The following is a 26,128-nucleotide window of genomic DNA, read 5'->3' on the forward strand; positions in this document are numbered from 1 at the left end:
CACTATATTGACATTTTCATCCAAAACCCTAATTTGGCGTTTTTTTTATCTTTTTCGATTTAATTAATAAAAACGAAAATTACACGTGGCAAATTGTAGACCACACGTTTTTCAAAATCATGTGGCCTTAAATTAGTTATAGTTAGCAATTAATGATGAGTTAGCAATTGATCACTCCCCTGCTACAATATGTATTTTGTTTGCCTGATAGTAAGCATCCATACCAAATCTCATAGATATGAATAGAGTCGAGAGGGCATGGGCATTCAACAATATATAATTTGCTCTAACTTATGAAAGGATAAGATAATCTTCAAATACTATACTGTATAATATTCCGTACTACAGAACTGAAAAGATATTCAACTTGTAATGACTTATTACAATTGAGAGGCGGCCAAATAATTTATTAACCAAAAAAATATTGCCAAACATTTAATAATGTCGTTTTCTTTTCTTATTATACCGAATGTGCCTAAGGATGTCAATCGGGTCGACCCAGTATGTATTTGTTCAATTCTAATCGGATTGCAAATTAATTGGATTGTATTATTGGGTTATAAATATTTAACTCTAACCCTTAACGATTGGATTTTAGGCTAGCCTAACAGGCTAATTTGGGTGCTACCAATAAAATAAACATGTGATCAATTCAATGCACAATTTGAAAATCAGTCATATTTATAGGACGTAAAATATTTAATTATAGTAATTATGTGATATACTTATTTCAACTAATTATACTTCTAAATTAAGATTTGTATGAAAAAATATAAATCCAAAAATTTTTAAAGCATATTTTAAAACTAAAATACTTATAATTATGGTGAATTTATATTTTATAATTTGTTTTTTCTATTATTATATTAGTAAAATTTTAAGATATATGCACATTTAATATGAAATTAAAAGTTAGCATTTTGTGTAGTCATTCGTATTAATAGACAATAGTTGCACTAATTAGGTCCAACCTATTAAGCTAGCCCATCGAGTCTTGGGTCAATCCTATTCAGATTGCGGAATAACTGGATAATCGTGTTGTAATTTTATCGGGTTAACAATTTTCAATCATAATCTTCTAAATTTAGCGGATTATTTGGACTATCCAACGGGTTACGGACTGCACTGACACCCCTACGTGCTTTTGGTGAGCCAAAAAAAAATTAATCAAATATTTTAGCCAAATTGAATTAACTTTAAATTTAGGTTTTTTTTTGGGGGGGGGTGGGGTTGTGGTTTGTTTTTTTACATTTCATTTTGAAGAAATATTTGCGCTTTCGATGCAACATGAAATTGATTTTTAATATTAAAATATACATGAAAATGTATATTTATATACTAATGGACTAAACTAAAAAGATTAAAGAAGCTCTACAAGCATCACGTCTCAAATTTACCCGCCGCTCATCGTTCCACCCTTCCCCCATTTGATCCCTCCGTCTCATAAAAATATATGCACTTTCCATTTTCATCCGTCCTACAAAAATATATGCATTCCATTTTTTTAAAATTTATATCAATTTAATAATATAGGTCTCACTACCCATTAACACTACTTTAACTACAATTCTCCTCATCTCTCGTACTTTACCATATCATTCTCCTCCCCTTTCTTAATTGATCAATGTTGTCTTAATTCTCGTGCCATATCCATTGCCAATATTTTTATGGGACAGAGTGAGTATTATCTTTCCTCGTCCTATAATCTTTCTTTTTTGATACAATTTCATATTTTGTTATATTTTTTTAGTTTCATATTTCAATTATCTTAATTTATATCTTTTATTTGTTTATTTTTATAATTTTTAGTTTGTCATTAGTTGTGCTTTTTTAAAAATTTTATTTTGCAATAATAAATATTTCATGTAATAATTTTATTATTAAAAAAATACTAGTATAAAAATAAATATATAGTGGTATGGTTGGGTTGGAATTGATACACCATTAAAAAAGGTGTGGTTGGTTGAATAAATATTGATGATGTGGAGGAGATAGAAATAATTAAATATTCCCTCCGTTTCACAAGAATATGTACTCTTTTCTTTTTAGTCTGTCCTACAAGAATATGCACTCTTTCCTTTTTTGGAAAGTCTTTTCTCTCTAATGAGTGAGACTCATTCTCCACTAACAATACTTTAATTACTTTTTTTTCCCTACCTCTCTCTTACTTTACCAATTTTAAATTAAAACTCATGTCGAACCCAAAGTGCATATTATTTAGGGACAGAGGGAGTATTAAAAAAGTGGATGGTTGGATTTGGTCGGATGGTTGCTGATAAACATGGTCTAAAGGCTAACATTTCACTTCTCGTTCTTTGATCTAGTATTGCACAAAATTATCGGAATGCTATCACTTAGCCTACCCATATCATCAATTCTTATTGCTCTAGACGTCATGTCGTTGAAAAATAGACTTAACTCTGTGATAGCCTTCCAAACATTTTGAGGAAGAAGTTCACGAAATGCCACCAGTAGTATGCGTTGCATGAACACATGACAATCATGACTTTTCATTCCAAACATCTTTAGCTTCCTCAAATCAACACATCTACCCATATTAGACACATACCCGTCTGGAAATCGAAAACCTTTGACCGGTTTATACAAGACTTTCTTTTCACGGTTGTCAAGAGTGTATGAAGCTTTTGGAAACTTTCCAATCTCCCCATTACGCTTTAATTCATGTCTGGCACAATATTTATCGAGCTCTTCTCTCGACTTTGATGTGTGCTTAGTCTTCCCTTGGATATTAAGAACGATATTAAATACATTATCAAAAAGACATTTTTTTCAAGTGCATTACATCCAAATTATGTCGGGTCAATAGTTCCTTCTAGTAAGGGAGATCCCAGAAGATGCTTCTTTTCTTCCATCTAGATCTAGCACGACTTGAGACAATCTTGTTCATGTCATTGAAGTCATCCATCAGTCTTACCAAACCTAAAGTATCAATCTCATTCAAAATTTCTTCTCCTAAATTTGGTTCTGGAGGGCCATCTAGTATCATCATGTTTTTACGAAATGTTTTTTTATTCTTTCGAAATGGATGCTTAGTAGATAAGAATTTTCGATGATTCTCAAACCATGATTCTTTGCCACTTTTCTCTAAAGTAAAAGCAGTGGTGTTTTCCTTGCAATGAAGACAAGCTAATCTTCCAGTAATACTCTATCCAGACAACATTGAATATGCTAGAAAATCGCTTATGGTCCATATCAACATTGCTCGCATCTGAAAATTTTGCTTCAATGAAATATCATGTTGGCACACCCACTCCCAGAACTGTTTCAATTCATCTATCAGTGGTTGTAGAAAAACATCCAACCTTTCTTTAGGGTTACGTGGCCCGGGAATTTACACTGTGAGGAACAGGAAATGTTCTTTCATACATAGCCAAGGAGGAAGATTGTAAGGTGTTAAGATAACTGGCCACGAGGAGTGCTGCTATCCTGATTGGCCAAATGGTTGAAAACCATACGTTGAAAGTTCTAATCGCACATTACGACATTCTGAAGCAAATTCAGGAAATGTATTGTTGATGTGCTTCCACGCAAGAGAATCTGTCGGATGTCGCATAACTCCATCATCGGTAGATTAAGAATGCCAATGCATTTCTTCAGTTGTGGCTTTGGATGCATATAGTCTTTGCAATCGATGAGTCAGAGAAAAATAATACATCTTTGCTTTAGCCACCTGTTTGTTTTTTCCGCTGTGGAACCAACATTTTGGTCTTGAAAGCGTGATTTACCACAATGTCTACATGTTTGTAACAAACTGTCGTCTCGCCAAGAAATCATACAATTATTTGGACAACAGTCAATTTTTTCAACAGGTAATCCTATGCCTTGCAATTATTTTTGGTACTATAAAAGCTATTTGGCAATAAATCATCATCACTTGGAAACCCTTCTTTGATCAGTTTTGTGACTTGATCATAACACCTCTCAGGCCAGTGATACTCTGCTTTCAAACTCATTAGTCGAACCACATACGACAACTGTTAATGTTTCTTGCAACCAGACCACGACTCATTATCAACAACATTTAGCATATCCTAAATTTTTTGCGCATCAGGATGTGGTGGCTCATCTATGTTCTCATTGTTAAACTGAGGATTGACATCATCTAAAACCATTGTATGATATGTGTTTGGTGCTTCATCATTTATTTCCATACAAGAATTTTTTAGTTGACTGGCTTGATATTTCAACTTGAAACCTCCATTTGTGGTAATTCTTTACAAAACCAAACTTAGAAACATGAAATCGAACATCATCCGTCGATCTATATAACTTATTATCGCACTTTTTACATGGGCACTTAATTTTGTCTTTATCCATATACGTTGGCTTACTACTTGCAAATGTAAGGAAATTTTCAAGCCCTTCTACAAAATCAGGATTAAAACCAAGGTCGGAATGGTACCACCTATACATCCACTCTCAATTTGCAGTCATAATTATAATTCGTAATCAATAATTCAAAGCATCATATTATTTCCTAGTCGATAAGGTAGGCATGTTGTACAAACTCTTAACTAATTAGCATTCAAACACATAATTTATCATACTTAAAATTGAAGTAATCAACAGTCGAACACATTAAAAAAAATGTAACATCAAAGCCACAAAATCACCTCACTTCACAGTGAATTGGGTCGGTGAAGCCAACAAGGCTTCACCCCAAGCCTAATCACCATCGACACCATAAAGCATGCTTCTATAAACAATTTACTCAATACCATTGCCACTATTTGGGTCATGGTACAAAAAAGCATAAAGAAAAAAGATAAAGATGCTAATCTTTGTGATTAACTATTCTCTCAACCTGGTACAGTTCTAAAATGTCCTACGACGACTTAGTAAAGCCTTGTTCAATCAAAAAAATACATGCGCATATATTAGCCAAAACTGAATTTCCAATTTTAGCCAACAAACAATAAAAATAACAAACAAAAGTTATAACATTACCAATTAAAGACAAACTACGAAAGTGTACAAGTGTTCGACTCTGAATTAATGTCCAATCAATTAAAATGAATTCGTCATTGTGTTGTATAAAATCGTGATCACGGATTATGAATGAATTTGTTATGGAACATACTAACATTTCTTATTGAGCCAAAGAAACTATTCCAAATATTATATTATTCAAAGTGATATACATTAGTTAAAAGTTATTACCTACTTAGAAGATTGCAGCGGGAGATTGCAACACAACAGCAGTTTTGAATTCAACTCCCTCATAATGTACTCAAGTTCTAATCTCAAATGTACTCTTCAGATGACTTTCTTAATATTACCAAAAAAATCATTCTAGTTAATCAAAAACTAAAATCGGGAAAAAACAATAATCCTAATTAAGCAAAAGTGCCAACTAAACATAAATTCCCCAATAGAATTGATCGAACACAAACTATAATCCTTTTGCCATACAATCCAAAAGTGGTGCTTCTCTTTGGCCTTATTCAAAGTATGAGCGAACACCACAATGATAGATTATTGATCTATTGGGATTGAGCACACACGTTTGTAGTGAGAACCAAAGGAAGATAAACCCTAGTTGAGATGCTAGGGGGCGATTTCAGCCAGAACCGGGGAATGAGAATAAGTTTATACTTTATTTCTCAATGAATAAAAGATTACATAGACCTCTAATTTATAAAATACTGACTAGACTCAATAAATAAAAAGATTGCATAAAAATAGCTAACTTAAGTAAAGATATGCTAAATCAAATAATATTAAAAGATATAGAGAAACTTGGGGCAAAAGATATAACGAAACTTGTTAGATAAGGCATAAGACCCCTTTCAACTCCCCACGGTTGAAATCCACCTTGCTCTCAAGGTGGGAGCTAAAATAGTAATGCGTAACAAGCTTGCTGTCATTATGCCCTTCCTTCTTCATCTTAAAAGAATGCTCCATCTCTAGTGTTGGAGCTCTATCTGTCATCGGGAATGAATATAGCTCGCCAAACTTGAGAAACAAGTACACAAAAATATGAGGTAAGAACATGTGGAAAGACTCTACTCTCCAATACATCAATTGATAGCTTATCCCAGTAGGTTGTGACCAAATCAAACAACTTGTGCTGCCCTCAAACATGAAACTTGCAGAATCTCTAAGGAAAGACCTCTTTGGCCTACAACAAGTAGAAACTGACAGAACGTCCTCGTCAAATTGTGGTGTCTCATTTCGTATGCACGACATGGACTCGAATGGCAATGAGGACGTTGCCTCAGTGCGCGAAGCCATATGAATCTCGGACAATGGCGATCTCCAACAAATGCCATTATTTATTCCCAAAAATTGTTCTTTCGCGCGGAGGGATCAACCTAGCATCGTTGTGGAGTGTTGTTGATCAATAACTCATCGTTTCACGGTCCCCTATAGACATGTCTTGATCGCACAAAGCAAATCCGCGTGTTCTGGAAAAGACTCTGTAGTCTCATTATAATATAGTAGAGGAGTTGCTTCATGTCGTGACAGAGGAACACTGACATCATGGATTCCATAGTTTGTCTAGAATCCTGAGAAAGTGGATCGGTAAGACAATTTGGAGAGAGATTGGAGCGTAAACATGACTTTGATAGAATGGTGGTTGAGTGTGTGACGGAATTGAAGAAATGAATTTGAGGGTGTGTAGTTGTGAGAGATGAGAAAAAAAAAGCGTTTGGTTGGAGAGAGAGAAATTTGGCGTGAATTTGGAGAGGTAGAAATTGATTCTGTTAGAGGAAGAGTAAGCAATGAAAGCGCCAATTTATAGATCTTTGATCTATCGGGATTGAGTACACACGTTTGTAGTGAGAACAAAAGGAAGATGAACCCTAGTTGAGGTGCTAGGGGGCGATTTCCGCCATAACCAGGGAATGAGAATAAGTTCATACTTTATTTCTCAATGAAGAAAAGATTACATAGACCTCTAATTTGTAGAATACTAACTAGACTCAATAAAAATAAAGATTGCATAAAAATAGCTTACTAAAAGTAAAGATATGCTAAATCAAATAATATCAAAAAATGTGGAGAAACTTGAGGGAAAAGGTATAACGAATCTTGCTAGACAAGGCAGAAGACCCATAACACACAAGCAAGTAATTGAAAATGCAAAATTTAGATGAACACTTCGGGATAGAGATGATAAAGAGGGAGAGAGAAAACCGTGAGAGGAGAAGCAGGGATGGGCCGAAGGGGTCGAGGAGGCGGCGGTGTGCGAGGAAGGGTAGAGTCGTGCGTTGTGGTGTGTGAGTTGAGTGGATTATATTAGTAAGTAGTATTAATTAATAATCTAATTATGTTCCACTGAAACAATTTATTTGAATCTATCTTCTATCACATTGACAATATCAATTAAAGACATAAAAATGTTGGCATCTAACAACTTCAATACCTCTTTTCTAACCACATTTTCCATAATATGGTTAAGTCGCCTTTGGTTTTGGACCTTAAGTTTATACCCTTCCTCAAGTTGTATCTCATGCATACAAATTGTTGGACGTATCCCTTTTAAATCTGAGATAGACCACCCAACTGTCCTATTGTACTTTCTAAGCATTCTCAACAACTTATCCAACTCAGAACTCGAGAGAGATGATGATGATATAATTACCGGAAATGTGTCACTCTCTCCTAGAAAAGCATACTGCAGATGTGCAGGCAATGGTTTCAACTCCAACTTCTTATCATGTTCTTCCTTCTTGCTATCCTCCTCATCGTCCCTAAGATGTAGGAACTGCTGATGGCGTGGTCTAGGAATCTCCTTTGCTGAGTGTAGAGCACCTACAAATTCCAACAATTCAGAGTTAATATCTAACATATCAAAGAGTACGAAGAATAAACCGATCGAAAAATGCATCTCTCAAATTGATCCTGTGAAGAGTCGACGTAGGCTACTCCTTTAACACACTCATCAACCACGGTCACCACATTGCAATATTGCAGGCTCCCTCTTGTATCTGTATCGTGCCTCTTCAAGACTTCATAGATGGAGAAGGTTACACTCTCATCATTGAGACAGAGGGTAAGCTCTCCCTTCTGCACATCGATCATGGCCTTCCCTGTAGCTAGGAAAGGTCTACCCAAGATAAAAGGTACGGCCTGGTCTCCTTCCATTTTCAACACAACAAAATTCATTGGAAAAATGAAGTCATCCATCACCCTTACTAGGATGTCCTCCACTATCCCCGTAGGGTATGATACCGATTTTTCTGCCATTTGCAGAGTAATGGTGGTGGACTTCAAGGTACCAATATTCAATTTTTCAAAGAAGGAGAGTGGCATAAGGTTGATGCTAGCCCAAGGATCACACAAAGCATTCCTCACATGGCAGTCTCCTACTGTGCAGGCAATAGCGACACTCCCTGGTTCTTTCATTTTGGCTGGCAGCTTCCTCTGTATAATCGCGTTGCAGCTCTCTATTAAATTGACTGTTTCATACTACATCCACTTCTTCTTCTGAGAGACAACGTCCTTAAGGAACTTGGCATAGCTAGGCATTTGTTGCAGTGCCTCCATAAGTGGAATATTTATCTGCACTTTCTTGAAAATGTCCAAGAACCTTGCAAATTGTTCCTCATTTTTCTTCTTCTGCACGATCTGCGGGAAAAGCACTCTGACAGCTGCAGGCTTGGGTGGGGAGGATGCCTCAGGATGAACTACAGGTGGTAGCTCAGGCTCCTCCTCCTTCTCTGGCTTTGGCTCAGATTTTCCATCCTTCTCTTTTTCAACTGCAGTCTCTGGCATAGGTGGACTGATAGGGACTCCGATACGCCTCCAATAGCGGCATCACGCAAGCCACGAATAACAACCGAGAAGAGCAGCCCAGCAGCCGACACAATTGAGCCACGCGACCAAGCCCAAGCAGTCGCGGCCTCCGCTTGGTCCAAGAGGAAGAAGACTTGCCGAGCAAGATACAAAGATTATAGTTTTAAGTAGAAAATCTTTATGATTATCTTTTACTTTAGATATGTTTTCCTTTTTGATTGAACGTTGTTTTAGAATAGGATTTATAAAAATCTTTTCGAGGTCAAGCAGGGTCCCGAATCGTAGAGTCGAATCAAGCAGGGTCTGAATCCTATAAATACTAGGATCCATAAGAGGTAAAAAAACATCGAGAAATATAAAATAAAATTCAGTTCTTGAAACCCCAAAGCTTGACCTAGTTGCTGCTAGGTTTATTTTTCTGATTTTCATTACATACTTCCACAAATCGGTGCTCTAATCTCCTCGATAGGATTATCAATCCTATCAACTGGTGCTTCATTGAGCTACTCTTCTCCCACTCATTCGATGGCGACAAAATTCGAGCATGAAATGTTCGCGCAACAACCTGATTCAATTCACAAAATAATTGAGGAATCCCTCGCCAAACTCATAGCCGCCGTTACAGGCATGCGCGTGAAAGAGTCGCCAGACCCAGTCGAGCCACCTATGCGCAGATGGTTGTTGCCACCTTCGGTAAAACAAGCACCGATGGGTGTCAAGCCTTTTACCCTGCCACGCCTCTGTTTGGAACCTCCACGTTTCGACGGAGATAATGCCCCGGATTGGATCCGTAAGATCCAAGAGTACTATAACCACCACTACACACCGCTAGATGATCGTCTTTATCTTACATGATATTTATTCGATCCCTTGGCATCAGATTGGAGGGAATATTGGGAAGAAACTAACAAAGGTAAGAGTTGGGATGATTTCTTGTTGGTCTTGGAACAGCGGTTCGACCCTGAATTTTACAAACTCAGCGCGGTGACCGCCTCACCTAGACAGTTCATGGGGATGAGGCGTACCGTCTGAGACCAGCGGAAGCCCAACCACACTACGGCGTGCCCAGTCGCAGATCGAGAGCCCGATCAGCAGCCACCAAAGCAACAAGAGGAGCTCACACAAGTATGTGATGTCAGACAATTTGGTGCTCACCCTTTAAATGCAATTGCTAATGTGAGTAGTTCCAAATCAATTGTTTGTGATGAGAATATTATCGTGAATACGGGATCGACCAATAATAGTGTTACTAATGAACTTGGTTTTGAAACGATTATTGGTGCTGGGAATTTTGGAACAAATAGCACGGATGGTGATGAAGATAGAGACATTGTTATCAATATTGAAATAAATGAGGTTGATTCGTTCCTTCGCATGGATAGTTCAAATTAATACTCCAAATTAGAATTTTTGGGCGTCAAGACTGAATTGCGACTCCAAAATTGCGAGTTAGACGATGAAAATAGTGATGGTTCTCTTTCTATTGGATCTGAACAATATATTCCAGATCCAAAATACGCAGCACCTCTGAAACCATTATTTAGTGATGAGATGATGTCTTGCTTAAAGCTTCATAGTACTTTGCATGGAATGAAGTCTTGCCTAGAGCATCATAGTTTGCTTAGTATTGAAATTCGGGACTGGTTCACAATGGTACACGCACTTACATCCGATGGCCGCTCGATCCCTCCGCGCACAGTTGTGAGACGTTTAGATGTTGATGAAATGTTCATTAATCGTGACCAAATATGAGAATATATTGCATTATTTCCAATGGTGGGGCCTCTGCGAGTTGGCGAATAGATCCTCACTGCCTCATGCTACGATATGGTTGATCCTTTTTGCCTACTGTTTTTTGCTTTGGGTGTTCCACATGTTAGAGTGACAGTTAGTCGACTTGTTCTGGATATTATTGGGGCAGCAATTATTCGGCAAGGCCACTTGGAGTCAGCTATTCGACCACAAAAATTGTATTCTCTTCGAATTGTTTTCTTGGTCACTTATTTTGGTGGGAAAAGCAATATATTCAATCTCTGGGGAAATCTAGCTAAAGTTATGGTGACTTATGATCCCATAGTTGTTGTTCTTGAGAACACTTGGTCTTGTGAACGCAGCAAGAAATTCACCTCTTTCAGAGCTCTTTCGGGTCCCATCAGGCATCAGTCGATCGAGCTGAAGAGGAAGGTGTCTAGTATTGTTGAATCTGGTGAGAGCTTTTCCACCTTGGAGAATTTCAGGCCGATTCGAAGTAAGAAACTCACGGGCATGTATGTGAGCATCGTCAATCTTTTGTTCTCGTGTGTGAGTGCTTCTCATTGTGGTATCTTGCAGAGTGAAGCCCTACATATTCGAAGGGTTTCGGACGTTGCAACGAGCTTCCTTAATCTACATGGTGATGCTCACACAATACCACCGGACAATCCATTTCCCAGCCGAGCCTTGACTTATGGCCTCTCTGAAACTGAGCTTCTTTTTAGCCATGCCCATTTTTTGTGTTTGCTGATCTAACCAATGACTAGCCAAGGGGGTACATGTGATCAAGTTGAGATTCAGAGGTACATTTGGAAATTTTGCAGCAATCGTTGCGTTAGAGAAGATGTTGAGAGGTCATGTGAAAGTTCATGTAGCCCAAATTGCGGCTTCCAATTTTGCAGATGGGTTTACTGTGGTTGAATTTGAAGTTGGTGATCATCACAACTACTATGAATTGAGCAGGAATAAGAACTCTTGGAGGACTTCTGATCTCGAACTCACCTTTATTGCAATAACTGTAAATTCCTGCAGAGAATGCGACATGGAATTTGCCTCCTTAAGGTTGGTTTCTGGTAATAAAAAGAGTATATCTACGAAAGTGATGAAGGTGTCTCGTGTTGTTCAAGATGATGAGAGTTTATCAGACTTAAGGAATTTCTGCCTGATTCTTCGAAGGACGGGACCCATGACTAAGTTATCAGGGGTTGTGATTCCCTTGTTTTTTAATGCGGCTTCTTCTGATTGTGACGTATCCAAGCAGGATGAGTCAGAGGATGTTGCTAGGTGCTTATGGATGTTGGTTAGAGGTGAAGTAAATTCCTTTAAGTTCCTTTTGAATGCAGAGGGACCACCAGCGTCGAAAGCCTATATTTAACCATACAATCCTACTAAGGTTGATGCTGGTTTTTGCTACAGCAATCTTGTGCCTTTAAGTTCCATGTACCAATGTGTTGTGGATAAAACATGGTATATCCTAGTTCCAACAATAAAGCTGCCACAATTTGCTTTGGATATGTTATTTGTGGATGCACCGCCATTGGCTGCGTTCGGTCTACAATTTGAAGTCCTTCCGGCATTCACCTTGCTTACTAGAAAGGTAGAGCATCAATATACTTTTAGTGGTGATTATTTAGTGCATATTGTTGACGTATTGTCTGTCATCCTTGGTTCTCACCTTGGGGATAAGGTGAATTTTAACGGTGGGGGAGTTGATAGGGACTTTGATACGCCTCCAACAACGACATCACGCAAGCCACGAATAACAACCGAGAAGAGCATCCCAGCAGCCGAGACAATTGAGCCACGCGACCAAGCCCAAGCGGTTGCGGCCTCCGCTCGGTCCAAGAGGAAGAAGACTTGCCGAGCAAGATACAAAGATTATAGTTTTAAGTAGAAAATCTTTATGATTATCTTTTACTTTATACTTGTTTTCCTTTTTGATTGAACGTTGTTTTAGAATAGGATTTATAAAAATCTTTTTGGATTTTCTTCTTGATTCTTTTCCTAATCGTAGAGTCGAATCAAGCAGGGTCCGGATCCTATAAATACTAGGATCCATTAGAGGTCAAAAACATCGAGAAATATGAAATAAAATTCAGTTCTCGAAACCCCAAAGCTTGACCTAGTTGCTGCTAGGTTTATTTTTCTGGTTTTCATTACATACTTCCACAAATCGGTGCTCTAATCTCCTCGATAGGATTATCAATCCTATCATGTACCCTCATAGCTTTTACCACTCCTCGGCTGAATTGCCTTGCAATCTTTGGGGGCCACATTGGTTACCACTCCTCCGCTACTAAATCTCCTACTGACGATTGCAGCGGACATTCTGTTACAGAATCCGCTAGTATTAATGTCGGATGATTATCCGTTGCTAAATTCCGCTGCTAAATCAAGAGATTTTTTGAAGTTAGATCTCTCAATCGTGCTGAAATATTGCTGCCCGCTAGCTCCCCTATCGCATGCTATCTCAATTTCGTCACATGTTGCACCACATTCACGATCTTCCACAGTAATCGGACTTTCTCTGCCTCTACTGCCCACTCACGAGCCTAAGACAAACCCTGTCAAATCTTCTTCATGCACCAACCCACCAGTTTGTAACAATAGGATTCTTTAATGGACAAAAAAACGTAACCACTGTTGAACTAATCGAGATTCTACTAGTACTCAATTAATCAATTATGTACACAAGATTTGAAGACCATATTTAAAAGCAGGCCGAATATGAGGCAGGCCCATTCTCATTTTCGAATAAGGAAAATATTCAACAATGTTGATATTGACGGATTAATAGGGTGAATAGAATCAAACATTCTTTCATTGTTGATCTTTACGTTTTAGCGAAGTAGTAGTAAATTAGTAATCAATGTAAGTTTCTCAAACAAAGAAAAATAATTAAAATACTCTCTCCGTTCCAAATAATTTGGGACACTTTGACCCCGCATGGGTTTTAAGAAATCTAATGGAAAGTAAGTTAAAAAGGTTGGTGGGATGTGGGTTATATTTTTAAAGTATTAGTTTTATAATAAAATGTGAATAGAAATGAGTTAGTGGAATATGGGGTCCACTACCAAAAATAGTAAAAGTGAAATGGGACAAATCATGTGGGACGACCCAAAATGGAATACTAGGTCAAATTATATGGGATAGGTCAAATTATATGGGAGGGGAGAGTATATAGTACTACTACTCTACTAGTATATCAATTGACGAGTCTTGGTTCGCTGATCAACATCTTTGGATTTTTCACTTTTTTTTATATCATAAAATATGATTCCAGATATTGTTTTTATTTTTTGTTTCGATTTTTAACGGCAAAGTTGTCCACTTATCTTAGAAATGGGTAGTTTTTATATATTACTATAAGATTGGTGATGTCTTTTGTCTATAATTTGAAAACTGTGTAATTTTCATTAGTGTTTTGTATCTAATAATTTAATTATAAACTTACGGCAAACAAAATTACTTGACTAATTTGAAAGTAACAAGTAAAAAAGGGGAATTCCGGAATTTTCATTAGATATAAGTATTTTGTATTTTACACTTTTATATATTCAAATTAAATCAAACTTACAGCAAATTAAATAACTTACCTAATTTGAAGTAAAAATTTAAAGGGGCATTCCGAGAATTGAACTCGGGACCTCTCGCACCCTAAGCGAGAATCATACCACTAGACCAAATGCCCATTTCTGTTAAAAATCATTATCATTATTAAATTATCAAATAAGAAAAAAGGAAATCAGTTTTATGATTATCCCCAGCTAATAACTATCATAGTTTCTGCATGGTTTAAAAAAATAACTTTTTGTTTTTTATGCAAATTAATCAGTGTAGGAATACCCAACCGTCATAGTTTCAGCATGATTAAAAATACTACTCCTCATACAGTAATTTTTTATTTTCTAGCAAAATTAATCAGTTTTGGAATATCCCCATAGTGTCTGCATGGTTTAAAATATCATGATTTTTTGTTTTTCGAGCAACATATATCAGTTTGGGAATATCCCCAACTGTCATAGTTTATAATTATCATCACTTTTTATTTTTCAAGCAAAATTATCTATCTGCATGCACGTATTCAAAATTACCAAGTTTAGACATATTGATGATTCGAATTGAAGCGAGAACTGAGTGTGATTATTTAAGCACTCAATGCTACAAAATGAGCCGACCAATTAATGTGCCATATTTTCTGTTACAACTCCGCTCCATAAGTTATTCCATTTTTTCTTCTTACTTTTGAATAATGTTAATTATTGGTACACGTAATGTATATTACTTCTTCAGCATTCAACAATTTGAGATTATTTGAAATAAACTTTATTAGAGATTTAGTAAGTGCACGCCCCCTTATATATTGGATATCTTACATTCACACTGATTTACTCTTGAAAGCACATCATGCGAAAATTGGCACCTTTAATTGGAGAGATTAGGGCCTAAACAAATTTTAATCTCTTTTAGTATCAATTTATTTTCTTTTCTTTGTCAATCTTGTTCTCTATTTGATGAAAAGATTATCTTGCTTCGGGCGGAGAAGGAACATATGATATATGAAACCAAGATTTACTAAATATTTATAATGCATATTAATTGAATTCCCACCACTAGTTTCAAAATGTCAATCATCTAGTCAATGCCTAATTGGGCAGCGGTGGCCAATAAATATAATGCTTCAGATCCCGAATTCAACAGTCAACCCAGCATTCAGCCAACTTGTCTTAGTTTTAATTTTTTTTATTTAATTTAAATATTCTAAATGATCCGTGAACTCAATTATCACTACATCTTCGTCATTGGTGATGCTATTATTGAGTTCATTTAGTCTAACGTCTAAGCAAAGTGACTAGTGATGTAGTTTCATTATTTAAGGAATTAACCTCTTTAGTTTATCCGGAAATGAAATTGACTTCAATGGAATTAAAAATATTAATGAAATTTGTCAGTAACATGCCAAAAGATCTCTCTACTATTATAATTAGCATGGTATTTTAATAAATCAAGATTTCCAGAATTAAAAAGAGTTATAGTGGATTGAATTGGTGGGGAAACCAAATTTTAATCGTGGTGAGAAGTGGCCAGAAGGTGGTGGATAATAAATTCCACCTTAGTGTTCCCCTATATATATGCACCTCCTCAATTATAACTTTGTAACCAGAGAACATCATCACTTCATATTTCTGCGTAAACCAAAGATGGCATCAGCTTTCATCTTTCTGTTAATACCGTTGCTCTTCCAATTTCATTCTGGTAACTCTTTTTTTTTTATCTTTTATTATTATCATTACCACTTGCACAATAGTTTTACTATTACAATTTGTTTACTCTTACCAAAGTGAGTATGTTTGTATATGAAGGCGAATGTGAAGCTGCGATTCGGCGCAATTACTACTCAGAGAGCTGCCCGAGAGCAGAAGAAATAGTAAAGGAGCAAGTCACCGCCCTTTATCACGAGCACGGAAACACCGCCATTTCCTGGATCCGAAATCTCTTCCACGATTGCGCTGTTAAGGTACACACACTCAGCCATTTCGCGCTAAACTCAATGCACCCCCAGAACACAAAATAAAAGATCAGAACACCTAAGATCATTTTACTTCGTGTTAAGTTCATTATAGGAAATTCAGATTTTAAGATTAATTAAACGATCTAAAAATAACTCAGGTGTTCTCTTATAAAGATCTAGTAGTATCTTTTACGTTCTGCGTTCTGCGTTTAAAATTAGTTATGCATTGATCGCACACCTATATATAAAAACAACAGTCATGCGACGCATCGCTGCTGTTGGAGGCTGCAAACGGCATAAAATCGGAGAAGGCAACGTCGAGGAGTTTCGGGATGAGAAACTTCAAGTACATTGAAAAGATCAAAGCCGGCCTGGAGAAGGAGTGCCCGGGCACCGTCTCGTGCGCTGATATCGTGGCTCTCTCCGCGAGAGACGGAGCGCTCATGCTGGGAGGGCCATTTGTAGCGATGAAGACCGGCAGAAGAGACAGCAAGCAGAGCTACGCAGCACAAGTAGACAGCTCCATCCCCAACCACAATGACACCGTTTCAGCAGTCCTTTCCACCTTCCAAGCCATGGGCATCGACACCGAAGGAGCAGTTGCTCTGCTAGGCGCCCACTCGGTCGGCCGGGTCCACTGCGTCAACCTCGTCCACAGGCTCTACCCGAGCGTCGACCCGACCCTCGACCCGGCCTACGCGGAGTACCTGAAGAAGCGGTGCCCGTCACCGCACCCGGATCCGAACGGAGTGTTTTACTCGAGAAATGACCCGGAAACGCCGATGGTGCTGGACAACAATTACTACAAGAACGTACTGAAGCACAAGGGGCTGTTGGTGGTGGACCAGCAGTTGGTTTCGGATCCAAAAACTCGCCCGTTTGTGGAGAAGATGGCTGCGGATAATGGATATTTCCGTGATCAGTTCGCCAAGGCTTTCCTCATTTTGTCCGAGAATAATCCTCTCACTGGGGATCAGGGAGAGATTAGGAAGGATTGTCGATTTGTCAACATTTAAGGCATTGTTTTAGTTTTATTAATAAAGCTATTGCATATGGAGTAACAATTATTACTGCCACATGAACCATCTAACAAAAAAGAAAAGGTATGTAAGCAATTTACCATTTTTATTTGCTGGGAGAATCCAGACACAACAAAATGATGGGGAAATTAACGAATATATCAGACGATGAAGCGCAACTCACTTGGTAACACGTTTTTTCATCCATCCATTAGATCGGATGTTCGAGTCATCTAGGGTGGATGAGTAACATTTTTCTTTGGAAATATATAGTAATGAATAAATTGCATCTTCCTCGTCACACTCACGACGGTGTGACTCTGGAAACAGAGACATTTTCACAGTGCTAGGAATTTATGAGATGCAGAAAATGTATGTATTTCTCTCTTGTTAATTTTTGTTGGGTGATTATTACTATTATTAATTATAGTATGGGCTTATACTAACAATATATTGGTTTTTTTTCCAAACTCATGAATGCGTTCTGATGATTGATCAAAATATTATGTCGCTTTGATTTTCATTTTCATAATTAATGCCAATGCACATTGTCGTTGGCTGCTTGGGGAATGGTGTACATTAGTATTCACTGGTATCACACCCGTGCGCACGCGACTCGACTAATTTCATCATTGTGAATTCATATTTTGAATTAATTACTTAAAATCAGATATTATTAAATTATTAAAGGATTAAAAATCACAAATATACAAACCAATTTAAATGTACAATTCCAAAAACCTAATAACGCAACTTTAGAAATCAACCAAGCACAATTTAAATTCAATTCCAAAAACATAAATAAAGTAACTTTAGAAATCTATACACATATTTAATTAAGATGTCAAAAGGTTCAAACCGCTTATGATAAATTATTGCTGAATGAGAAATTGCATAAAAAATGTACTTCTTCTTCTGTCTCACAAGAATATACACTTTTTAGTTTTAAATGTCTTCTAATAAGATGAGACTCATTTTCCACTAATAATATTTTATTAACTTTTTCTTTTTATCACTCTCTTACTTGATCAATTGTGGATTAAAACTCATATCTAACCAAAAGTGCATATTTTTGTTGAACGGAGGGAGTAATAAATATTAACTTTATAACACATTTGAATTTCTTGACTTTAATTTAATAATATCCAAAAAACATATACATAAAGCATCACCAATATTCTAAAATAGGATCCTAACAAATATGAGTAATCTCGAAATCAGTCTAAAGATCTCATGATACCTAACTCAAAGAGTGTGTACAATTTTCAAATTAAAATAGGTATGAACAACAAATTCAATCACGCATAAAATATTCTACTAAAAACGTTTTAAGTTTCATCGTTTCTCCTATATATGCTGGCAACATCCCGACAATATTGAACTTCTCAATATCCTGCGTTATAGCAAGATCCATCAGAATCATATAAAAGCAATGAAATACACTGTGATATAACAAAACAAAGTTAGAAACTGATAAGATAAGAAATGACAAAACACCTACCATGCGGTCCTGGAAAATGCATTCCAAGCTGACGATATTTGACTTGTCTCCGAGTTTGGTCATTTCAAAACAAAAAACACATGGAACTTTGATGATTGATGAAGTTATGCTAGATTGCAGATTACAAATTACAAATTGTATTGAAAAGTTTAACAGGAGAAGCAATGAGAAAGTGAGTAATAAGGGTCCAAAATATATAAAGAATCTATTTCAATAATTTTTAGTACGTTTCTATTGATGCGGCGGTTACAAATTAGTGTAACGCTAATTCCATTAATTATGTAATACTAATAATTTGTGGACTAAACAATGTTTGACTTTATTCCATTAATAATTAATAATTAATAAAATATACTATTACTATACTATACAACTCTTCTAATCAGCTAACAGTAACGGCTAATTTGTGGAGTATATATTTATTATATTATTTAATATTAATTGTAACCGTTCAACGGTGTTTATTGTGATGAAATTATATTAGCACTTATAATATTACTCCTTAATTAGTGTAACCATTTATAAATTGCTTATAATGATAATAAATATAAATATAAATATAAATATAAATATAAATATAAATATGATAATGGGGGCATGTTAGGGTGTCACCACCCCTTAAAATAACACCATACCACTATTCCTAGCCAATCATTTGTACATGTGGACGAATAATAAGCTGCCACGTGGCAAAAAAAATAAATAAATAATCTGAAAAAGACGGCTAGCAATTCGTTGCTCTTTATCCAGCAATCTATATTGTTGTGTAGTGTTTGTAATATTGTTTTGTAGCGTTTATAATATTGCTATATAAGTGGTGTCACGGTGTCACTTTAAGAGGAGTTGTCATTTTAACACAAACCTATGATAATGATAATAAATATTATATTACTCCTTAATTAGTGTAACCATTTATATAATGATAATAAATATAAATATAAATATAATATAATATGATAGTAAAGTCAAACATATGAAGAAATCATATTTGCGTAGGCTGAATTTATTTTAAAACTCGCACGCCATATTGTTTAGCCAAAATCATTTAAGCAATACATAAAAATAATGACAAATACATAAATTAAATGGGTTCAAAATGAAAGACCATTTAATAATTTTTCTTAAATGCATTTACATCCTTTGCATAAAATAATTATTCAAAACATCCTAAAGCTCGTCCTTCATATCAAAAAACAATTCGTTAAATAGCATCCAACTTTTTTGAAGAATTCAAATAGTCATTAAGCTTTCTAACTCAAACTTTCTAAGTAGTGGAAATATTATTAATTTACAATCTCAGTTTTGCATAAGATGAGGATTCTATAATTCATTTAGGTTACTGATTGACAATAGGATTTTAAATAGTTATGTTATTATCATGCCATTTAATATTGCTTTCTAAGAAATTTAGCCGGAATAAAAAGGTCAAACCAGTTCTGATAAGAGTTAGCATATTGGAAATTGAATTAATTCGCTCAATCAATAATAATCAATGCGAAACACTCAACTAATAGCTAACGTTCGCAAATTAATCCTCAGTCCCATAATTTTTAAAAAAATTAGTAATACTTCTACATTTTTTATTTTATTAAAATTTATACCTAAATCTTGTTAAAGGATATTATTTAAGAATTTTGAGAATTGTAGGGTAAAACACAACATCTTGAAAGTAAAGGATCAAATGTATAAATTCCGATTGGGCTGTTCTAGAATTGCACAAACTTCAGTCCCAATTTATGACACTTGTCAATTTCACGCGCATTCGCTCTAAATTTCCTCCTCCTTCGGTTTAGAACTCGTCTTTCTTTTCCTTTCCAGTTTCCATCTTTGGAGTTTTCACCCTAAATTACCGATGGATTTCGATCAAGATCAGTCGGTACTTCTTTATCTCCGATCTCTCTTCGATTTTGTTTGATTTCGATAGATCTGATTTTTTTTGCAATTATGTTATACCTATATCAAAGTGATCTGCGAATTTCCATTTACTATGGGGTCTGGTATGTTGAGATTTTTGGGGTTTTAGAGAAGAGTTATTATAATTGGCGTGTTCATGTTGTTATGTTTTGCTTGCATTTGAGTTTCATGGAAATAATGTGTTTGTTTGAAGATTGGGTTGAATATTCATGTCTGAAAGAGAATGAGGTGTTTATTAATTGAGCCAAAAATGCAGCTGGAAAAAAATTACTACTATCCAGCTATTTTCGAACATGGTACCCCTCTGTCCCTGAAAAGTATGAACATTTGGTTCGACATGGGTTTTAATGCATAATTGGTAAAGTAAGAGATAAGAAGAAAATAGTTTTAAAGTATTTTTAGTGTAGAACGAGTCTCATCTCATTAGAGAGAAAGGAGTTTTCGAAATTAGAAAGTTCATACTTTTCAGGAACGGATTAAAAAGGAAAGAGTCCATACTTTTAAGGGATGGAGGGAGTATAATTCATGAAATGCCCTATTGAGATATTGCACCAAATGATTGTGACAAACACTATTACCTAAAACAATGAACACATTCAATATTGCACATGTAAAACCTAGTAAAATCACTAGATCGTGGATCAAAGATAGGAACTTGATAAGCTCGTTACTTTAGATGCAATCTCAAGGAGCCAAGATACGTTGTCCTCGCAACAAATAAAGTGTGCACTAGAGTCTAGAAAGATCTGTCACTCTCTAAAACCACATTCTATAAGTTCATTGTAGCACTGGGAAGCTAACAATTCGAGTTACGCCGCCAAGAATCTGTCATTAGATAGTAAGAATCCATTGATTCTCTGGAAATAGGTCCAATCTCTTCTGCACTTTCTTCAATTTTAGCCCAAGTCTCAAGTCTCTCTCTCAGCATCTCATCCTAGTTCAGTTCTTCATTCTTTCTAATTTTCTCATAAACACAAGTAGTAGTCTATCTAATATAAGGCAGAAAAACACCCCCACCTTCTTGTGTATTTGACTCTTTTTTGGCAGGCTCGGTCCAAATACACTGGCAATTAGGCTGAATATAGTCGAATCTTCATTTTTTAATGTTTTTCTTATTGTCTATCACTGCTTTAGCTTGTTTTGTGTAGATTAAATTTTTGACAGAGATGACGTATATAATGTTCAGGAAGATGGAATGAGATTAAGGTTGTTACCTTTGGTTCTCATGAAAGGAGTAAAAGATAGGTTAATGGTAGTAAAAGTAGTGATTTGATATTCTAATTCAAAGCTCTTGTGTTTGGACTTTGGATCCAATTCATGGATAGTTAGCTGCAATTTGTGTCTGCATGTACCCTTACTGTCTTTGACACAGAACATCATGTAACATGGCTAATTTCTAACATTAATTTAAATGTCTGGTGTGTTTGATGGGCAGAAAAATGTGGTCCCGGAAGCCAAAGGATTCAATCCAGGATTGATTGTGTTGCTTGTTGTTGGTGGGCTAGTGTTGGCATTCCTTGTTGGCAATTATGCGCTCTACATGTATGCCCAAAAAACACTTCCTCCGAAGAGAAAGAAGCCCATCTCGAAGAAGAAGATGAAGAGGGAAAAATTGAAGCAAGGTGTATCAGCACCAGGCGAGTAGAACATTTGGTAATGGTGCTGATGTATGCCTGTTGTTGACGACTTTTGTCTAGATAGCCTCTTTTCACTCTTCCATCATACAACTTCACCTTTATATTTAGAACCTAAGACTATTGTTTATTTGTTCCTCGTAATTGTGTGGAAGCAAGCATGTTAAAAAGGCTTTAACTTGCGTATCTCCTTACCTTGGACAAATCAAAATAGGCCATTTTTATCCTCACTAATTAGGCATCTTGTACATGGGAGGGTTAACTAATTTCTAGTAATTTAGAAATGCAGAACTGTCAACTTCCATATTTTTTTTAGATCAGAATTTTCTGAAAATGATTTCAATATGAAATAAATATGAACTCAAGTGTAATCTAATAGTGACATATCTGCATTAAAAATTCCCGTGAGTTTTAAGTATATACTTCACCATTTGGGAATTAGGAAGACTCGAGTTTTAACAAATGTTAGTACTACTAGTACTTTTCAAGTAACCAATCCTATCATGCAGAGATGAAACAAACCACCAATTCCTAGCAATATGAAAATAATTTAACCAGAAAGTCTGTATATTAGTATATTTCAATAATTCGCACATCCTGCCGATGAAGGGCTTATACACATAACAATTGACCAAGAAAACCACACTTGACACAGACATACAATTAAAAAGGAGGTCTCATCACAATTGTATAAAAGTAGACGGTTTCTCTTAATGCCCAAAAGTTTCTATACTTGACGGCCCATAGTTTGTTCCCCGGGTGGAATCATGACTACGAATGGCTGGGCATTGAAGCCGGGATGTGGAAGCCTGCGGCGGATCTCACGCCCCTCCTGGCAAAGGGCACATGCATGACAGAAGACATGGGTAGCAAAGTCACAGGCCGTCTCACATTGCTCACGTTGAACTTCATCCTCTACAGAGCTTCCACAGCACCCACATGATCTTGCAAGTGCCTCACTACTTCCCTGTTGTGCAAGTATTATAAGATCCACTGCTCTTCTCAAATTAAATTCCACATATATATGAATAATCAATACAAGCAGGGATGCTCTCTCTCTCTCACATAATAACAAAGGTCACCTGATTATTCAAACTATCCTAACAAGAAAGTAAACAAGATTTTCTAATTGACACCAAGAAAATAGAGCAGAGTGAATATCTCCATGTAATAGCACAAAAAATTTTTTGCAAGGCTAAAGTTTGCACTTGAGTGACATTCATCACAAACTTGTAGCAGGTTCATATCATAGTTTGAAAAGTAGACTATAATTAGATTGGTCACCTCTAAATTAAACTTGCGGCGAATGGCTGTACGGATGGGATAAGAGAACCACGGGGCAAGACAATTCCAGCCGAAAAAGGTATTCCCCATAAGGTAGAGACCAGTGTAAGGCAAGCAGTGATTAGCAAATGTACCAGGAGAAGATCCAAGCCTCTCCACATTGCTCCCATAAAGCACACAAGGAGCCACACTACCCAACAAACCTGCCCAGCATTCCATCTATCATAAAGCCATGTACAACTCAAAGACACAAGTATACCAAAATGCATGATTAAGTATTTATATCTTAATCACAGGGATTTCTCCAATCTTCCCTTCCAATCGAATATGAATCCAGCAAAGGTTATCTCAAATTGTTCAAATAACCTAAGACAATACAATAGGATATCCCATGATCGCATTTCATAGTACCTTTTGACTTTTGGGTAGCCATCTAATCTGAAGATTACCAGTGCACCTCAACAAATTCATTCACAAATACACATCCAACCTTTTTTAATTTCTTACCCCCTTGAAAGTAGATCTAAAATCTACAATCAACATCAAACCCACAAACCCAAAAAAAAAAAACACCAGATCACCAAACTTCTCAGTTTTCTCAGCATACAATTAGGTATCAATGCAAAAAAAAAAAAACCAAGAAAAGAAAACAGAATACTCACAAACTTCAAGATCACTACTGCAGAATTCATCATTCCTCCCAAGACAAGATAAGAGGCCAGAATCCCACCGGGTCCTCTCCGTCGTGGATTCAGCCACCGGTAGCCCATCGGCGGTCCATCCGACCGAAATCGCCGCAGAAACCGGAGCTTCGATATTCTTGCCGACGGATTTCTTCTCAATTTTCATCTCAACTTCTTCTTGTTTGGGTAAAAGAGGATTGGATTCCGATGAATTCGCCATTTTCGCGGATGATGATGTATGGCAAATGGCAAATGGGATTCCTAAAATTTTATGAACAATCTCTGATTTCAGTATCCCCCAAAGTCTAAAGTCTAAACCCAACCGACACCTCTTTGTATTAATTTAGTATTTATAATAATTTAATATTATTTTGAAGCCGCGTGGAAGACGTAGACGAGCCTTCATTATGGGTACTTACAATTTGTTCTTTATGAATAATCTGCCCCAAAAAAACCAGATATATAATTACTTACCTTTTAGATTATATTCACAGATTGTTTGATCCCAATCATCACTCTTAAATGAAAATGATTTACTGTTTCTTTATTATAGAAAATCCTACTCCTAATAAGGAAATATTTACGTATGGATTAAACTCATTGTTTAATTTGGAGAATACGAATGTTGGAATATCTTAAAATAATTGATAATTCTTATTATTTGAGTTGATATAATTTATTCATACCTTAAATAAAAAATTCTGTAATCTCTCTTATCATTATGTAAAATAAATATCCTATAAAACGTACCATCAATCGATTTCTCTGATCTCAACATTCTAACTATTTTAGAGTAGTCTTAAAATCCTAAATAAAGTGTATGTACCTAACACTATAGTCTACACATATTTTAATTGTCGAGGTTTTTGGCACCTAATAAATGAGTGTTATAAATTTGAAAGCAAAGTCCATTTATTAGGTATTAAGTAATATACTACCATAATATCATTATTGAAAATTAGAAAATATAGTATATATTTATGAAAACACTCATGTTTAAAGTTAGACTTATCCTTTATCATATCAGTAAGTGGGTAAAAAGCACAAATCTGTAAACATATTATCACTAAGAGCATTCCCAATGGAGGTGGCGAATTCTCGGCGATAAATCGCCGGTTATCGCCGAATTATCGCCGGCCATTGTGGCGAAGTCGGCGATAATTCGGCGATAATGTTGCCGTTGCTTCGCCGAGTGGCGTTCTAACGCCGGATTATCGCCGAGCGATCGCCGGCCACTGTGGCGACGCTCGGCGATAATCGGCGATAATTAAAATTTTTTTTTTTTTTTTTTGAACCCAACGGCTATTTTACATTCCACCCCTATAAATATTTCCTCCACTTCCTCCATTCATCACCCACAATCTTCATTCTCTCCATTTTCAATCTCTTCTCCCAATCTTCAATTTTCATCAAAATTATGAGCTTTTGGAAGAAAAGTTCCCGATCGGGTAAGGATAAGGGTAAGGGGAAAGAGTCGAGTTCACAAATTCCCAACACGGATGAAGCAAACGAGCAGTGGATGCAGTCGTTGTTGGCGATGGGTTCTCCTCCCGGCCAACTTCCATACGGGGGTCCGTCTCCTTTGCAGACTCCTCCGGCGCGGAGACTTTCTCCGTACTTCAACTCTGCCGGCAGAATGCCCTTTCCAGCCGACGATGTGTATCGGCCCCAGTTCGACACCCCCGGATCAACCCCAGGCGACCAAGAATCTCAGGCCGCGACACTGAGCGCGGAGGACTTCGAGGTGGAAGAAACGCCCACCGAGCCGCCTTCTAGGAGCGGGAGGGGGAAGGCGCCGGCGTCGTCGGCTGCGACTGATACGGGTTCCGATGAGAGGCCGAAGCGGGTAAGGACTACTTACACTCTGCAAGAGTCCGAGCTGATAGCCGACTGCTGGGCGGACACGTCACAGGACGCGGAGCGCAGCAACTACCAGACTGAGATCATATTCTGGGAGCGGATTGCCGCGAAGTACAGGAGCCACAAGACTGCCTCAATGAAGGACCATGGCAGCGAGGCGATCCGTCGGCATTGGGAGCGCCTCATGAGGGACTGCGGGCACTTCA

At 36.7% G+C, this 26,128-nt stretch overlaps 3 protein-coding genes and 1 non-coding gene across 4 annotated transcripts; 2 read left to right on the forward strand and 2 right to left on the reverse strand.

Annotated features, from left to right (window-relative positions):
- Positions 1 to 14,134: 14,134 nt before the first annotated feature.
- TRNAP-AGG (transfer RNA proline (anticodon AGG)) lies at positions 14,135 to 14,206 on the reverse strand. The gene has a single exon. It is a non-coding gene; the product is annotated as a tRNA-Pro (tRNA).
- Positions 14,207 to 15,613: 1,407 nt separating this feature from the next.
- Positions 15,614 to 17,205, forward strand: LOC125219871 (peroxidase 21-like). Its single transcript, XM_048121953.2, has 3 exons — positions 15,614 to 15,771; positions 15,879 to 16,033; positions 16,285 to 17,205. The coding sequence occupies exons 1-3, from the start codon at positions 15,648 to 15,650 to the stop codon at positions 17,041 to 17,043; spliced, it is 1,038 nt and encodes a 345-aa protein (XP_047977910.1). The 5' UTR covers positions 15,614 to 15,647; the 3' UTR covers positions 17,044 to 17,205.
- Positions 17,206 to 20,264: 3,059 nt separating this feature from the next.
- LOC125222209 (S1FA-like DNA-binding protein) lies at positions 20,265 to 22,273 on the forward strand. Its single transcript, XM_048124707.2, has 2 exons — positions 20,265 to 20,423; positions 21,897 to 22,273. The coding sequence occupies exons 1-2, from the start codon at positions 20,400 to 20,402 to the stop codon at positions 22,104 to 22,106; spliced, it is 234 nt and encodes a 77-aa protein (XP_047980664.1). The 5' UTR covers positions 20,265 to 20,399; the 3' UTR covers positions 22,107 to 22,273.
- A 371-nt stretch (positions 22,274 to 22,644) lies between these two features.
- On the reverse strand, positions 22,645 to 24,385 carry LOC125222208 (cell number regulator 8-like). Its single transcript, XM_048124706.2, has 3 exons — positions 24,042 to 24,385; positions 23,380 to 23,582; positions 22,645 to 23,062 (listed from the first exon to the last, which is right to left on the reverse strand). Exons 1-3 carry the CDS (start codon positions 24,280 to 24,282, stop codon positions 22,823 to 22,825), a joined length of 684 nt encoding a protein of 227 aa, XP_047980663.1. The 5' UTR covers positions 24,283 to 24,385; the 3' UTR covers positions 22,645 to 22,822.
- Positions 24,386 to 26,128: the final 1,743 nt, after the last annotated feature.

This window comes from Salvia hispanica, chromosome 1 (genome assembly GCF_029641045.1).
Source record: "Salvia hispanica isolate PSC_SH4W2 chromosome 1, Shi_PSC_v1, whole genome shotgun sequence".
NCBI lineage: Eukaryota > Viridiplantae > Streptophyta > Magnoliopsida > Lamiales > Lamiaceae > Salvia > Salvia hispanica.